At 34.8% G+C, this 17,077-nt stretch overlaps 2 protein-coding genes across 3 annotated transcripts in view; one reads left to right on the forward strand and one right to left on the reverse strand.

Moving 5' to 3' along the window:
* The first annotated feature begins 468 nt into the window (after nucleotides 1-468).
* Nucleotides 469-6,736, forward strand: LOC120414560 (kunitz-type serine protease inhibitor taicotoxin). Its single transcript, XM_039575780.2, has 2 exons — nucleotides 469-946; nucleotides 6,342-6,736. Exons 1-2 carry the CDS (start codon nucleotides 624-626, stop codon nucleotides 6,451-6,453), a joined length of 435 nt encoding a protein of 144 aa, XP_039431714.1. The 5' UTR covers nucleotides 469-623; the 3' UTR covers nucleotides 6,454-6,736.
* Nucleotides 6,667-17,077, reverse strand: part of LOC120414559 (dymeclin) — a 45,187-nt gene continuing 34,776 nt past the window's right edge. The window contains exons 4-8 of one of the 2 annotated variants that reach the window (XM_039575777.2): nucleotides 12,983-13,108; nucleotides 12,573-12,920; nucleotides 12,324-12,500; nucleotides 7,639-7,761; nucleotides 6,667-7,578 (exon numbers count right to left, since the gene is read on the reverse strand). In XM_039575777.2, coding sequence (XP_039431711.1) covers nucleotides 7,429-7,578; nucleotides 7,639-7,761; nucleotides 12,324-12,500; nucleotides 12,573-12,920; nucleotides 12,983-13,108 — 924 coding nt within the window. In that variant the 3' untranslated portion in view covers nucleotides 6,667-7,428. Of the gene's footprint in view, nucleotides 7,579-7,638; nucleotides 7,762-12,323; nucleotides 12,507-12,572; nucleotides 12,921-12,982; nucleotides 13,109-17,077 lie in introns of both variants that reach the window. The other variant, XM_039575776.2, reaches the window with a different exon arrangement.

Below are 17,077 nucleotides of genomic sequence, written 5' to 3' on the forward strand. Positions count from 1 at the left end.
ATTGGCTAATATAGGAATAATTCCTTTAATGATAATTGTTTTAAAAAATTATATATTTTTAAATGCCCTAAATCAAAATTTCAATAAATTAAGTTTTTTTTTTGACATCACTAGAACAGCGAAGAAACCTATTTGAGACACTTTTGCACTACCATTTGCCTCCATTAAATAAAAAAAAAACTTGATCACTCAAGGACAAACACCTTAAAGTATTAAACTTAATATTTCGATGAATCTCCAATTCCAGAAAATTCTGTCAATTACCGTAGCCCCACAACACGGTAGGTAGTTGTACCAGCATAATTCGCCGCAGCCACAACAAAAATGCACGCGATCTTCGGCGATCGTCAACCAACTCTCCACTCTAACACTCTCTCTCACACCCTCTCGCGCTCAAGAAATGGCGGGAATTTTCTGGTAGTGTGGTTCGAAAAGAGGCGAAATAAATATATAAGATGCACGTAACGGCACCGAACCAGCGCCAGTTCGAGTCGCGAAGTGAAACGATCAACCTCTCGTGATCAACGACAATATTTGATTCGGTGAAGACAGTGAAGTGATTCGTCGTCTGAGGAAAATTTGGCAAGGACAATCCATCGAAAAAAAAAACAAATCAAACGAACATGCATTTCGCAAACTCCCGGTGGTTCGGCTTCGGTGTAGCGGTGATCCTGGGACTGCTGGTGGCCACGTGTCCCGGCGAGGCCAAACCGGTGGACGTGTGGGACCAGCTGACGGCCGAGGGTGGCAAGATGTTCTACAAAATGTTGGAATACCTGAGTGATTACGACGAGTTTGACGATGGCCGACACCAGAAGCGGGAGGGTTCGGCTCCGCTGCAGACCAGCAATCGGGTCGAGCAGCCAGCCGGAAGTGGTGTCAAGAATGAAAAGTGCAAACTTCCGCTGCGGAAGGGAGTGTGCCGGGCGCTGCTGCCACGGTGGAGGTGAGTTGATGAGATGGGGGGGAAATGTGGCATTTGCATGCAAATGTGCAGATGCATGTGGTACAAGTGGTGAAAGTTGGTAGCAATGATAGTTTGCTGACGTCTTGATGAAATAGGAAGTAACATGTGATATGGACTGTTTGGAGTGTTGTGAAGAGAAGATGTTTTGATGCGTGAAGTGAAGGCTTGATTAAAATAAGGAAAATCATTTCATGGAAAAAGTGAATCTTAAGACAATTTAGTTGATTTCCACTCCAATTTTTGTTTTGTTTTGTCATTTTCTTGTTTCACTTTTGGATTTCGATCAAACCAAAAGTCCTCATATTCTTGAAAAAGTTTTGACCATAACTTCCCAATTTTGTTTCTGCATTTTGCCTAGCGTAACGAGAAAATATGTTTTTTTAATAAGCTTGAGCTCATTACTTTTTTTTTCTTATGCAAATATGAGCCAAATGAGGTTTTTCTGAAGGATATTGGCACGAATACCTATCTAATTCTATTTGAGAAAAAGAAAAAGGAAGATGATAATAGGGTTTTGAAATGCTTTGAGACAAGGTTTTTTTTTCTCAAATTATGGCTATGACATCAGTTTTTTGTTAATGATTGCATTTTTTTGTTTGTCATGGAAAAACTACTTCTATTGTAAACTAGTTATTCGCCTTTAGAACCAAATTAGGACTTTTATGCTGCTAAAAAAAATCAAATTTAAGGACCACAGCACACTTGAGGTCCGTCCGTCCAAGGTCCGTTTTTCGATGTCTCATGAAGCAGTTTGCATCAATCGTTTTCCATACAAATCTACATGCAATTTTGGGGGCTGGTCATACAAAATGGGTAGGTAAATATATGAAATTCTGTATCCTGAGAGGAGAATTTCTGATCGATTTAGTTTGTTCGGCAAAGTCAGGACGTTTCGGAAAAAATAAGTAGAGGAGAGTGGGGAGACTTAATCCCCTTTTTTTGTATCGCACATAACTCTGTCAATTTCTCACAAACTTTGAACTTTTTGCATGAATTGAAAGCTTAAACATTCAACTATGTTTGGCTGATAAGGGTATTTCATCAGATAAACTCTTCGAATCATGCCAAGCGTTTTAAAAAAATATTTTAAACCGGCATTTTCAAAATGTTGGGGGTAATTTGATCCCCCTTTCAACATTTTTAAGAAATCTTAAGCAAAATGTTTCTTATTCTTCCAAACTGTTAATTTTCTATAAGTTACAGCAATTTCACATGAAACCTGTACGTTTGTGTTCAAAATGTAACAAGTTTAGCATGCAAAATATTTAAAAACTTAAAATTTTCTTTTTTAGACCAAAATTGAGCATGTTTACAAAAGCTGGTAATTTTTGTTTACAAAACTTTTGAAAAATGGTTCAAACTGCAGTAAGTTATGTACAACTATACTAAAGGAAACTATGTAAGAAAACCCAGCCCAATTATTTAATCTTGAGGCTGATTCCAGTGACTGTAAAAATGCAGGGATCAAGTCTCCCTAAACGCACTTTTTTAAACAATTGATTGTAAAAATAGTATGACGATAAATTTAACGTCAAATGCGTAAAGGTTTTGGAGTTGATATGTTTATCAAACAATTCATGTATAAAAAATATATTTTTGAATAATTTTTGAGTGTTTTCTATACTTATCAAAACAAAGAAAAAAGATCTCTTGGAAGTTTTTTGCAGCACTTTTTAGAAATATGTGTGTAACTCAATCTAAACATTTTTTAATTTTTTTCTTTGATTTCTACAATGAGTTTAAGTAAATTTCGCACAACTTTCTAGAACAAAGCTAATTGTTTTACCAACATGCTGACGAGATACAGGCTTGGGATCAAGTGTCCCCGGGGATCAAGTCTCCCCACTCTCCCCTACACGGAAAAAATCCATTTTTTTTTGTTTAAGGGTGCACAGTTATCTTCTTATTCCAAAATAGACAAACTTACGGACCCAATCCTGCAACAATCTGATTGTAAAAATGGGCAAATTTTGTTATAAATCGCTTAGTAGACAGTACTTTAAGGAATAAATAAAAAACTATGTTGAAAGTTCCCGTAGTTTTGAAAATACTAAAATATCTGTAACTAAAATCATGGTGCAAAAGCTCTTGTTATCACAAAAAGTTGAATTCCCCACTAGAAACACCATACAAAACAGCAATACAATCATAAATCGGAGCTTATGATTCAAGCTACGGTATGTCCACGCATCCTTCCTCTCCTGTAGATTCTGTGAAATGCGATCCGTTCTCAGAATCCTCTCTGCGGTAAACAAAACGCAGTAGGGCTGGCCGTTTTAGTATTTGTAGTACATTTTCGAGTGTTTTCGGATTACTGACAAGAAACGTGCTTGGGGTGTAATCTAATCACAAGACTTTCCAGCATGCTTTCATCGGACTGGCTGCGTTTGAGTTAGATTAGATTAGATTACACAAAAAGTTAAATTCCTCAAATACGTATTTTTTTATTTTCCATTTTTTTAATACGTTTTAGTGGACTACAAAAGACATCTTCTGAGCCACAGTGCACGATGGTTTAGAAGATATGAGTTTTTTTTTTAAATCGTGTTTATTTGAAAATATTGAACATCTGGACAAAACAAAATATTAAATATCATTTTTTAAAGCAAAATCGAATTTGCAATCGAAAAGTACATCACTTTTTTTTATAAATTTTACCATTTTCAGGTTTGGCTACTTACAGGTATAAATTTTCGATTTCTTTTCAAATTTTTGCATTTAAGAAAAAAAAAACTAGTAAGAAAAGTACCCATGAAAAAATATTTTTGAAAATCTAAAAAATATCCTACACACCATTTTTTTGCTGAAATTCAGTAAATTTTGACTGAATTTTCATCTACTAAAATGTCAGTAAACGATTCAGTAATTTAGATTTTACTGAATTCGCAGTTGACTGATATTTGTTATTTTGAAGAATATCTACTGCAATTTCAGTAAAATTGTAGTCAAAACAACTGTAATTTCAGCAAAAGAAACGTCAGTTTGACAGATCATTTGCTGAAGATTCAGCAATCGTTGGAGGAATTTCAGTTATCAAAATTTGATTTTGCTTGTCATCAAAAATGTTTCCATACTGCAGTACTGTTATTTATAGATTTATTTCATCAATCGTCCAAACCTAAAAAACAGGTGGTTAGCATCGATTCATTTGTTATTCACATTTTCTTACCATTGTTTCTAAAGATCACAATACAAAATTTAGAAAAAACAACATATTTGAAAGAGGATTTTCTCTCTGCAGCATCCAAACAATAAGCAGTAGCGTGCCCAGCTCCTCGAGGAAGGTGGGGCAATTATATGGACGTTTTGAAAATTTCGTCGTTTATGGACGCCCCCTGACTAAAATTAGAACAAATTTCTGAGGATGGTGGGGCAGTTGCCCCATGTTGCCCCACCCTGTGCACGCTAGTGACAATAAGTCATAAGTGACATTTCAGTTTGATTTTTCAGCAATGTTTTTGTACATTACCGAATTTCAGCAAAAGTGATGATTACTGAATCGCATTCAGTTATTTATTTTACTATATAAATTTCGTTCTAAGGCTGGTACAAATATTTTTAAAAGTTTTTGTCACTCCCCCCCCCCTCCCCCCTTCAAAATTGGCCCGAAAAATCAGGGGGCAAAAAAAATATTTTTACAATAACTTCAAAATTTCAATGAAAATTCAAGTGCAAGCTGAAATGAAATTAAAATACATTCTCCTGCGTTTAAAATCATTTTTAGCATGTTTGGGTTTATTAAAAAACCTTAAGATTTTTTTAAAATTTTCGATGCAAAATCTTTTTTTTCGATACAATTTTTGTTTTTGTCAGATCTTAGATTTTTGAAAACTAATGATTGCAAAACAACTGAACTAGTGTAAAATGCATTTTAAAACACTTTTTTCATTTAAATGTGAAGACTATGGCTTGTTATTTAAATTTTTATATTTTTTTATTCCCCCCTTGACCTCGGCCTGGGCCGAGGGACAAATTTTTTTTTAAATATTTGCATCGGCCTAATCATAACTAAACTTTTACAAAATAAATTAATATTCCGCTGCAAATATTTTTCAAACATTAAAAAATGTCTCAAATGGGTCCAGAAATCAGATATTTTACAAAAACACGAAAAATAACGAACTGAAAATTATTCAATATATATTTTCCGACAATGTTAATTTTTTTATGTGTTTTATATCATTTTCATTTTTTTTTTTTAAATATGAAGTTTTGCCAAGTCAAGAGTCAATTGGACCATACCTGACCATTTCTGACAAGGTTCCGGGTTCTAGTGGAAGCGGACGAATGATAATTTTGCCATTCACCAATCTTGTTTGCTGTATGGAGCGCTCAGTAATCAATTATTCGTGAGCAAACGTGGACAATCTTGTGTTCTACAAACTACTTTCCCAAAATTTCGCTACCTGTCAGCGGATATTCTGTTTTAGTAACACAAATAGGTAAACTTATTCTGAGTGAAACTATTTTTCATTAATTCACTTCCATTTTTTCTAAAGACACCAATGTGATCAAAATGAAATGGCTTCTTTGTTTCCGTTCTACGCATAATTGTCCCATGTTCAAAAAAGTGCAACTGAGAAAAACGCGATTGAAAAATCATTTTTTGTGTTTCTACGCATAATTGTCCCGTGGGTCCCTATTCACCCCATAAGTCCCAAATCATCCCACTCTTATTAGTAATCCTCTTGCTATGCAATAGGTACCGAGCCACGTAGCCCAGTGGTAACGCTTCCGCCTCGTAAGCGGTAGATCGGGGTTCAAATCCCGGCTCGGACCAACACAACTGGTGATCTTTTCCCTTCTGGATTCGATTGCTTAGTAAAGGGAAGGTAGTGTATCGTCACAAACTGGACCTTATCACGACACCTTAGGGAGGCGACCTATGGAATGTTAACATTAACCTTAACATGTTAACATTAAGTTGAGAATGAAACTGCCACTGAATCCGCTTTGTAAATGCCGGCCCCGATACTCTTCAAGGGTGTTCCCCTCAGGAACTGGGAAAGATTTACTACTTATGCAATAGGTAAACAAGTAACAATACTTCGTAAAACTAATGATTTTGCGTAGAAGTGCAACGATGGGACAAACAGACTTGGTGTTGTTTTCAATGAGTTTCCGAACAAAGTACTAGATTTTATGTGTTTTTCGAAAAGAAAACGTCAAACTAAACCAAAAAATGACAAAAAGTCAAAATCGGCAAAAAAAATGACATGGGACAGTTATGCGTAGAACGGCAGTAGAGTCCTTCTCTTCTTTTAAATTATTTTAAAATTTAACTCAATTTTTCCAACACAAAAATATAGCTTTTCCGTAAAAAGCCATATTTTGCAGGTATCTAATTGTGCTTTTCTAAATCTCCCTCTTCCAGATACGACCCCGAGTCCAAGAGCTGCCACGAGTTCACGTTCGGTGGTTGCGACGGCAACGCCAACAACTTCATGACCTACGAAAAGTGCATGGACACGTGCAAGGGAGTGTGATCGTTTGGAGTTCCCCCACTAAATCCAGCAGCAAACCAACCAACACGCCACGTGGTACAAATTTAAGACAGAGAAAAAAGTGCGCCGTCCCAAGAGAAGATAAAAAGAGAGAGAGAGAAATTGCTTTCCTCCTTTTTCCCCGCCCCACCAAGTGATACTTTTTAGGCTTTAAGTTATCGGAAAGTAACTGTAATAATTATACACGCAAGAATGTTTTTCGTTTTAAGAATGTTTAAGGTATTTATTGAATAAATATTTTTCGTTTTAACTAAAATGTAAGTGACCTTTCGACTTTTACTTTTGTCTTTTCGAAGGTTTCCGCGAGCTCTCGTTTCGATTTTCGATCCGCCAAGTGAAACGCACCACATTTCTGGGGTTTTTCAAGTTTTGTTTTAGTACATTCATCTTGTATATTATTTGCTTTTTAAGGGGTTTTGATTTTGCTTAACTGTTAGTCCTACTAAATCCTACTCTTCAAAGTTTGTTTTTACAATCATTGTTGTCATACTGAAGGTTTCTCGCAAGTTTGGATTTCACTTTTTTTAGTAAAGAATATAAAATTAGTTTACAGCTCTTTCTCTGCACTAAGTTATTTTAAACAGAAAGGTTAGAGAATTATTGCAACAACACTTAAAATTACCATTTTGAAACAAAAGATTACATCTCAGAAACAGGATTATTTACAGAAACTTGGGACAAAATTATGCTTTTTTGTTTTGTTTGGAAAGAGACAAGAAATGCACCGAATTGAAACACATTTTAAAATCAACCAATTGTAGTTGCCCAAGGAATGCTACCGAATTGCAAATCTCCTAAAACAAACTGCTCGTTTTCAATATATTATAGAATTCATATAACTCTCTTCTGGTAAGATCCATTCTGTACTGTTCTGTTTGTTTCCGAACCACTTTCACAAAGTGGTTTCGAGAGGAAGCAGCGTCATCGTCGTCGTCGTCGTCGCAATCGCCAAAGCTGTTAACAGCCGATTTCCGTCGTGACGCCCCGGATCGACTCCGAGCTAAAGTGCACACAGCCGGCCTTGCAGACGAGCGTCCACACGTACGGGATGAAGAACTCCTCCGGGGCGTCCTCCTCGACGTACTTGAACTTGAGGTCGGGGAATTTCTGCGGAAAGAATAGCCGATTTTAGTGTTAGTTCAATGGTTTGAAGTAGATAATACTAACCCTTAACCGGTCGCTGGACCACTGACTCGCGCCCTTGGATATCACCTCGAGCACCTCGTTGACGCCCAGTTCACCCCGCTGGTCCTGCACCCGCACCAACCGGGACGAGAAGAATCCCACAACCTGGAAGAGCGAAATGGAAAATAAATTAGACGTAAAGTAATCAATGTTTGTCTGCCAGATGAGTTGCTACACAGTTATTGACAAATCAGCTGAGTTTTAATTCTGTAATTCTGTAATTTCGGAATACATTCGTCCGGCTTCAGCTGAAGATTCATGCTGTCCCATGTTGCATGTTCGAGTGTAGACCTACGGAAAACCTTGCCGCGAGGAGAGGTGAGTGAACCTGTACACGAGCCACCTACGACATAATTCCTCGGGCGGCCCAGGTCAACTCGAAGTTACCCCAGGCACCCCCAGTGCAGGACACATTGGGGGTAGAAAGCGGATAGAATTAGCAAAACATCAAAGCAGAGCGCGAGCCATACTTTTAAAGTGGTATCTGCAAAGAAATTTGTATTAACAAAATGGTCAAAAATAAAAAGGCGATACTAATTAATACTTCCCTGTGACCTTGGAGGCATATAGCCGTGGACATCAAGCTTGGTAGCAATCCTCGTCAGTCGGTGTGGTATTGATCACAGCTGATGTTAATTTGTCCTGCAGCTCAGATGCTCGCTCATTCGGTTTGAAACGAAAAGAACAAAAGAGAACACAAGAAAACATTAGATTCTGATAGTGAGTTTTACACAGATATAAAGTGTAATATAATATTAAATATATTTATAATAATATTTTCACTTCACGATTATTTATTGACACTTTATTTAGTTAGCTTTCACTATCACTTTCACTATTTCTTCGGGTCGTCTAATTTTCGTCGTGTTCCCGCACTTGAAGAATTCCGCATAACTTATCATTGCTAGTTAGAAGTGTCATGTCGAACATGTTACAAGCTAACACAACAGTGACACAGAAACAGAACTTCACAAGCACGGGAATTTGCACACGACCTCCCAGTGAATTAATACCGAGCTTTAACTATTTTTTTTGTACAACTATTACCTAAAATGTCCAAAGCAGCTCAGTAAAACTCACTGGGAGCGTTCCACAATTTAGCCCCATCCGGGGGGAGCTTATCCCTTTGTACCCTCGTGTTTGTTTCCTTTGAACAATAGTCTAGGTAGTCCAATAATGTTCAGCACAAGTTTGAATCGAAAGCAATTGCTTCAACAGCTGAACGGATCAAACTATTGCTTCCCTTGCTGAACTAACTATGCTACTGTTACTAAGGAAACAAAAGGATAAAACATCATGATTTGATGTTCTAACAGGTACGTTCAACTAGCCAGCTGCGAGACCCATCAGCCCGGCCGGGAACCAGTCCATATCTGTCGAGTACAGCATACGGTGTGGTTCACAAAATATCAAATACAGCAAACACAACACTAAGGCTATACATATGGACTGGCGGGATGGAAGCACGTGGACACCTCCCCCCATTGACAAATCAGCTGAGTTTTAACAATGAATCAAAAATTATTAGTGAGAGCTAATCATTCAATTTCTAATTACAGTTCACGGTTTCAAAATTTGGATGAAAATAGTTTTTATTCATAAGTTATCAAAATTTCTAAGTATTGACGAAAATTTTATTTTTATGAGAAAAAAAGTTTTTGCAGTGCTAAACATTGTAATCTTATAAAAGTTCAAAATATTTTTAAACAAGCCCAAACAAGCTAACTATAATTATCAATGCAGAAAAAGGCATTTTAAATTGTTTTGAGTTGGTTGACCTACATATCCATCAAAATTTTCCAGATATATAAAAAAAATTTGATAAAAAATTGTGATCCATTTTAAAAAAAATCACAGCATAGCAAAGAACAAAAAAAACAATTTTTATTTTATTTTAAGCTATTATATTTTTATATTTAAGCTAATAGTATTGTGCTATCTCTATGATTTTAAGCTAGAAAAACATAACAAATTTAATGAAAACCTAGATTTTATTACTGATTCAAAAAATTCCCGAGATCCCGGGAATTCCAGGGATTCAAAAAATATTTTCCCCGTTCCCCGGGAAAATTGGACTGAGCATAAAAATACTTTTTTTTGCAATTCCACTGTGAAACTAATAGTATTTATTCAGAAGTTTCCAAAATTTTCGTCAATACTTAGAAATTTTGGAAACTTATGAATAAAAACTATTTTCTTGCATATGTTGAAACCGTGGCCTGTAATTATAATTTTTTAACTTTTTTTTATTTTTTTTGCCCAAACCTCCTTGACTTTGGTCAGAGTCGAGGGACATAAACTTCAAAAAATATTTGCAACAGCCTTATTCCCGGGAAAAATTGTAAAAAATTCGGGAAAAATTGTAAAAAAATCGGTTTTTGAAAAATCCCGGGAATTTTGTTCCGGGAATACCCGGGCGCGCTTTTCAGGTTTGATTAAAAATTATTGTAATTTGATGCAAAAATATGCTGGGAAAAATTTCTTTTAATCTCAAGAAAAAATCGTGAGTTTTAAATTCGTAATCTGGTGACCAACATAAATATATCCGTAGTAACAGTTCAATAGGGCGAATCTGCGTTTGTAAACAAGCAGTCTATCCCTTTTGCTCAAGTGACAGTTCACGTAAAGTAAGAAGGGGATAGACTGCTTGTTTACAAACGCAGATTCGCCCTATTGAACTGTTACTGCGGATATGTTTAAAGCAATAAAAAGTTCTACTTTTCAGCACTGAAATGGGTGCTGAAAAGTTGAACTTTTCAACACTACGGTCGAAAAGTAACACTTTTCAATATTTTATTGTTTAGAATGGAATAGAATTTACTAAACACACGACTGTTTGACATGAAATTCCTTTCTAGAAGCGTTTTCGGATTTGCAAAAAATGTTGTGAGGTCGGTCGGTAAACCTTGTTGGATAAATGTACGATTCGTGCTGAAAAAAACCCTCTTTTTGCAACTTGTTGCATAAACTACTATTAAAATGCAAACATTTAGTACAGGAATTTCGTATGATATTCTCATTTCCCAATTTCCATTATTCTTTGAGTTTTTTTTTTATCTCGTTCCCCTTAAATTTTCCAAACTCAAAATCTTTTTGTTATGTAATTTTGAGGTTTTGAAAATCTTTTTTTTTACTTTTAATAATTAACCATCAGATTTAAGTTTTTCTTCAGAGAAGATTTATAAAAAGTACACAGTTTATAAAACTACTCTTCATTGTTTGTATGATTCCAAGAGCGATTTTTCCCAGAATTAGCAATTTCTTTGAAACATTGATGACATTTTTGGGTGCTTTCTCTTTAACCAAAAAACTTTTTCATGCATATTAGTTCGTCCATACAAATCTACATACAATTTAGAAAGCTATCCATACAAAAATGCCATAAAAATCAAAATTTGGTACCTTGAAAACGATTTATTCTGATCCATTTCGTATACAGTCCAGACTCGATTATCCGAAGGCATCGGAAAATTTAGTACTTCGGATAATCGAATCACGAAAATTTTTTTTTTTTCTTTGTCTTATTTTTGATTGTTGAACTACTCTAAAGTGATTTTGAATTGTAAAAACCAAGATGGCGGCCAAAAAGGCAGTAATGAAGTATTGAAAATTGCATTTTGTAATTTTTTAAGTCAATCAAACATTCAAATTTGACTAAAATGGGGTCGCATGATTCGAATTTGATGGTAAAAGCAAGAAAATACAACAATACCAAAAAAAAATTCGATTCGATTATCCGAAATCCCATACAAACTTTCGGATAATCGAAACTGGACTGACTGGGGGAAAAAATAGGATAAATTCTAGAAAATGTTTTACAGAGAAAAAAATTATCTGATCTGATACAATTGTTTATAAATTAATATTGAAATATATCCGAAATAAGAAACGATGAATTTATTCAGTTGTTTATTATGTTTATTATCAACATCTTTAAACTGTATAAGACTGCGAAAATCATATGACTGTGTACATTTTTAAAATTTGATACTAACTATTGATACGCAAGATGGATTTGAAAAGTGATATTTCATCAAGATAAATAATTTTGAATTTTCGAAATCAAGTTCCCTAAAGATTCAAAATATCATGGAATATTTAACAGAAATAAAAATTGGTTTTGGATGCCTTTAATTCAAATGATCGCTGTCACAACGCTTGCAAAAAAGACAGCAAAAAGAGAGAGAGAGAAAGAGCATGAGCTTTCGTGTCGAGCTCGGCATTTATTCGTTTCAACTTCGTGTGTGTTCACTGACAGTCGCTTCGTAATGACGATCATGCCAGAAGCGTCCAGTTAGCATTCAACAATCGGATCGATGATGAAAGCGGACTGTCTAGCTCTTTCAACTTTCTAAACTAGAAATTACAAATGTTGATAATATTTTAAATAATAGAAAATGCTTATTTACCATAATCCAACTTTTTATCAATTCATAAACTCACATAAGAAAAATTAGCTCGCATTCGCAATAAAGGCAATCATACAATTTCCTGGTCGAACATTAAAATTTCAAAAAATCGGAAATTAACGAAATTCAAAAAAAAAGTATCAAAGTTCAAAAGTCTTCCGTAACAAAAAAAAAATATGGGTTCAAAAAATATATCTTCTGAAATAACCTTCTAAAAATTTCCATTGATCAAATTGGAGAGAAAGAAAAACCACTCACCATATCGATATTCTGGATGATATCCTGGAAAGCCGAGTGGCTCCGGAAGGCCTCGAAGACGTTACGCTTGTACAGCAGCGTGTACACCAGGTTCGGACAGTACACCAGCTGGTGCGACAGACACGAGTTGAGAATCTCCAGCACCATCCGCAGCACCTCCTCCAGCACGGACAGATCCTGCAACTGAAGCACGTGACGCAATCATGTTCCAGCCAATAGAAACTAAAGCTAGCAGAAAGCAGAACCTACCATATCGTCTGGATTGGATCCGGCGACGATCGGAACGGCCACCGTCGACGCCACCGCATCCCCGTTGGCCGCCACCGCCGCAGGTTGCCTCAGCTGCTGATCGAGGCGGGCGTGCTTCTTCGCGAGCGTCTCAAACAGACTAACCAGCCGCTGGGCCACGTACGGGTGCAGCGAGCGGAACTGGCCGGACATGTTGGCCAGTGCCGCCAGACAGTTGGTGTGCAGATACTTGTCGCGCATCTTCAGCATGTTGTACTGGATGGTCCGGATGACGACCAGGATGAGCAGGCCGCCGAGCGAGATTTCGCTGATCGAGCGCTCCGTGTACCACGTGATGTTTTTGAGAATCTTGAGAAAGAGACGATTTGTTAAGAGATTATAAAAGTTAATTACATGGCTGACGTGCTTACAATCTCGTGGACGCTCTTGTTGAAGTTGTCGTCCTCGCTCAGAATCAGCAGCACAATCAGGGACATGTAGATATGATGGGAAGTGCTGTCGGGTGCGTTGTACAGAGTTTGCAGGATTGGTATCACCTGAAAGTCGTGAAAAGAGCAAAAAAATACGATTTAGAAGTGAGTTTTAATTGTTGATAATTCAACTGTGGTGTTATGTATTTATTTGGAAACTGGTGTTATAAATCTGAGCTTACCAGCAAAACATCACTACACTGCAAGACATGTTTTTCAGCTTATATGAACTATTCTAACTTATTTTTAACTTATACAATCGTGCGAACTTAGCTTTTAGTTAATACATGTAGTTGCTTCCCGAGCAGATGGAAATAACGTGGGAATAACATTTTTTGATATTTGAAAATACTACAGTCATGCCTCGGTTTAGCACCGCATATGGGGGATGCAAAACCGAGGCGTGCATAACCGAGGCACAGAGCTTATGGGATTTTGGCTATATGGGAGACATTGGCTTTAATCGTACGAAAAATCATGCAAACATCAAAAAATTATAGTGTTTTGGAATCGGGATGATGTCAGCTATCCATTAAAATTATTATTTCATGAAAATTTTCACAAAAATACGTATTTTTCCTGTATTTCGAAAATGCTTTTTTTCTCTAAAGAAACCAAAAAAAGATTGTAATTGCAATATGGGTATCAAATGATCGGGGTTTTTTTCATACATTTTGAATTTAATAACAACATTTTTAGAAAATACTCAAAATTTTCACAAAACTACGTATTTTCGAAAAAAATACTCAAAATTTCAGTTTTTACAATATGGGTATCAAACGATCGGGATTTTTTCATACATTTCGAAAGTTATTAAAAAAATGAAAATACTCAAAATTTTCACAAAACTACGTATTTTAGAAAAAATGATTTGATTATTTGATACCCATATTGTAAAAACTGAAATTTTTAAAAGTTTTACGAAAATACGTAGTTTTGTAAAAAATTTGAGTATTTTCAAAAAATATTGTTATGACATTCGAAATGTATGAAAAAATCCTAATCGTTTGATACCAACATTGTAAAAACTGACATTTTGAAAAGTTTTTCAAAAGTACGTAGTTTTGTGAAAATTTTGAGTTTTTAAAAAAAATGTTGTTATTACATTCTAAATGTATGAAAAAATCCCGATCGTTTGATACCAACATTGTAAAAACTGACATTTTGAGAAGTTTTTCAAAAATACGTAGATTTGTGAAAAATTTGAGTATTTTCAAAAAAAGTTGTTATTACATTCGAATTGTATGAAAAAATCCTGATCGTTTGATACCCATATTGTAAAAATTGAAATTTTGAGTATTTTTTTTCGAAAAAACGTAGTTTTGTGAAAATTGGGAGTATTTTTTGAAATGTTGTTATTATATCCGAAATGTACGAAAAAACCTGATCATTTGATACCCAGATTGCAATAACAATATATTTTTGGATTCTTTAGAGAAAAAGAAGCATTTTCGAAATACAGGAAAAATACGTATTTTTGTGAAAATTTTCATAAAATAATAATTTTAATGGATAACTGACATCATCCCGATTCCAAAACACTATAATTTTTTGATGTTTGCATGTTTTTTCATACGATTAAAGCCAATGTCTCCCATATAGCCAAAAACCCATAAGCTCTGTGCTTCAGTTAAGCACTGGGCCGTGCTTAACCGAGGCAGCTGAACGGTGCAAAACCGGGGCAGTGCAAAACCGAGGCGTGCAAAACCGAGACATGACTGTAGGCCAATAAGATTTTATGTTATTTATACCAAGTTTTGTTATTCGCCGTTATGATTTTTTGTTATTTGATTGTTATTGTAATAACAGGCTAATAACATTTTTAGTTATTCTTCGAACATATCATTGTTATTCTTTTTTGTTATTTCAACAACTAATCCGATCTTCCCAATAACTGTTGGAGTTATTTTTCCATAACAAAAAATGTTATTCAAAAGTTGTTTTGGCTTTTAACCAATATCAGACCGATAACAAAATTTGTTTTGATAACATAAAGTGTTAATAAACTCTTAGGCAAAAATGGAGATTGCAAGAATATTCCATAACACTTTTTGTTATTTTACCAGTACAGTGGACTCTCTGGCTGTCGATCTTCTCGATACCAATATTTCTCCAGCTGTCAATAAATTTTTCAGTCCCTTCTAATAGATTGCTTTGATTTTTCGTTCTATAATTTGATAACTCCCGCTCTCGATGGTACTTTCAATATCGACAGCGAGAGAGTCCACTGTATTTGTTATTGAAATGGCATGAATTTTGTTGTTATCGTCTGCTCTGGTTCATAATTCAATCTTAAACTCGAATATATTTTTTTTAATTATTAAGAAAATAATATCAATAGCATGAGATTATACTTTTATAAATATTTACTTAATCTTATTCAAAAACTGCAAAAAAGAACTAAAGAGTTCAGTGTATATGATTTTTTTTTTTTTGTTGGATTTACTTAACCTTGTCCTGTAGATATTTTTTCGCTAAATTTAATTTCTTGTGACCTAATTTTGAGCTAGTTTTATAGTGTACTATTTTTTGTCTTTTCATGTTTAACATATTTATCTTCAGCCAGCTTATTTATTTATTTTTTCTTCTTTTTGATAGTATCAAGCCTTTTTTACTTCTAACAGTTTTTTTTCTGCTTTGTTTGTAAAACACAATCAATCAATCAACTTCTCTTCTTTTTTGTTGTTCGCTATTAAATTTAACAAAACCTTTAAAGTTGCAACTAATCGCATTAAATCATGGTCTAGAACAGAACAATAATAACTGCATAGGGTGGTACAAATTTCATTCAGGTTTTACCTCTTGGCTCTGATCAATGGACATTCAAAAATATAACCTAATTCAAAATTTTAAGCAAGGTGCAACTAAACAATAATGTATTTTAAAAATAAGTTACAAAGACTTTGAACATAAATTGATACGAAATGGAGTGTTAAAAATGTGTTGTACTGTGATAATTAAACTCTGATAACTGTAATAAACTAATTTAACGAATTTCAGTCAAAATTCTGTCTTAAATGTTAAAATTTACCTAAAATTGATATGTATTTTCTTAAAAAGCTTATAAAGTAAGTTAACTAACTATCAAGGTTGCCAACGATTAAAATTATCGAGACTCGATAACGAAAATCTATCGTTATCGTTAATTCGATAAATTTATCGGCGATAATCTTATCGACGATAATGGACGATAACTCATTTTTAAAATCGTTCTAAAATCGTTTAATTCAATCATATTATGTCAAACTTTCAATGCTTTCACTAAAAATATATGTTTTGAAAATCTAGTAAGTTTCAAAGAAAAATATGTACTCAAAATTGTTCACAAAATACTCTACTTTTTCAAAAGTACTCAAATTTTCATAATTTGCAATATTTGCAATCAAACGAAGCGAAATTTTTGTATGCTTTTTCACTTCATTAGAGATATTTTTTCGAAAATACTCAAATTTTCACAAATTACCGTATTTTTTCGAAAATACTCAAATTTTCAAAATATTTAACATGGGTATCAAACAAAGCGAAATTTGGTTTGCTTTTTCACATTATTATAGTTTTTTTTTTAGAAAATATAATAATTTTCAAAAATTACCGTATTTTTTCGAAAATACTCAAATTTTTAAAATGTGCAATAGGGGTATCAAACGGACGCAAATAGGACATAACTTAGACGAAGCACTTGAGTTCGAGTTGGAAATCAGTGTTCTCGTCTGGGATATGTCATTTTGACACATTGCTTGGGAAAAAGGTCCCTTGCAAAGAAGGTCGTAAAACTTTACGACTTGATAGTTCAACGCAGATGGCTTATCCACTTGAGCCTGCGTGGGATACTGTGAAATCAGTTATCCCGAAACCAGAGAAAGTTGTAATGTTTTACGACCGTGAAAAAGGATTAGGGTTTGTTCAAAAATTACGTCCAGAGATTTTCGGGATTTTAGACCCCCCCCTCCCCCCTGTCACGCACTTTTCCTATACCTTTAACATGGGCTGTCACAAACCTCAGACCCCCCCCCTCCCCCTATTTATGGACGTAAT

Source organism: Culex pipiens, chromosome 2 (assembly GCF_016801865.2).
Source record: "Culex pipiens pallens isolate TS chromosome 2, TS_CPP_V2, whole genome shotgun sequence".
Classification (NCBI taxonomy): Eukaryota; Metazoa; Arthropoda; class Insecta; order Diptera; family Culicidae; genus Culex; species Culex pipiens.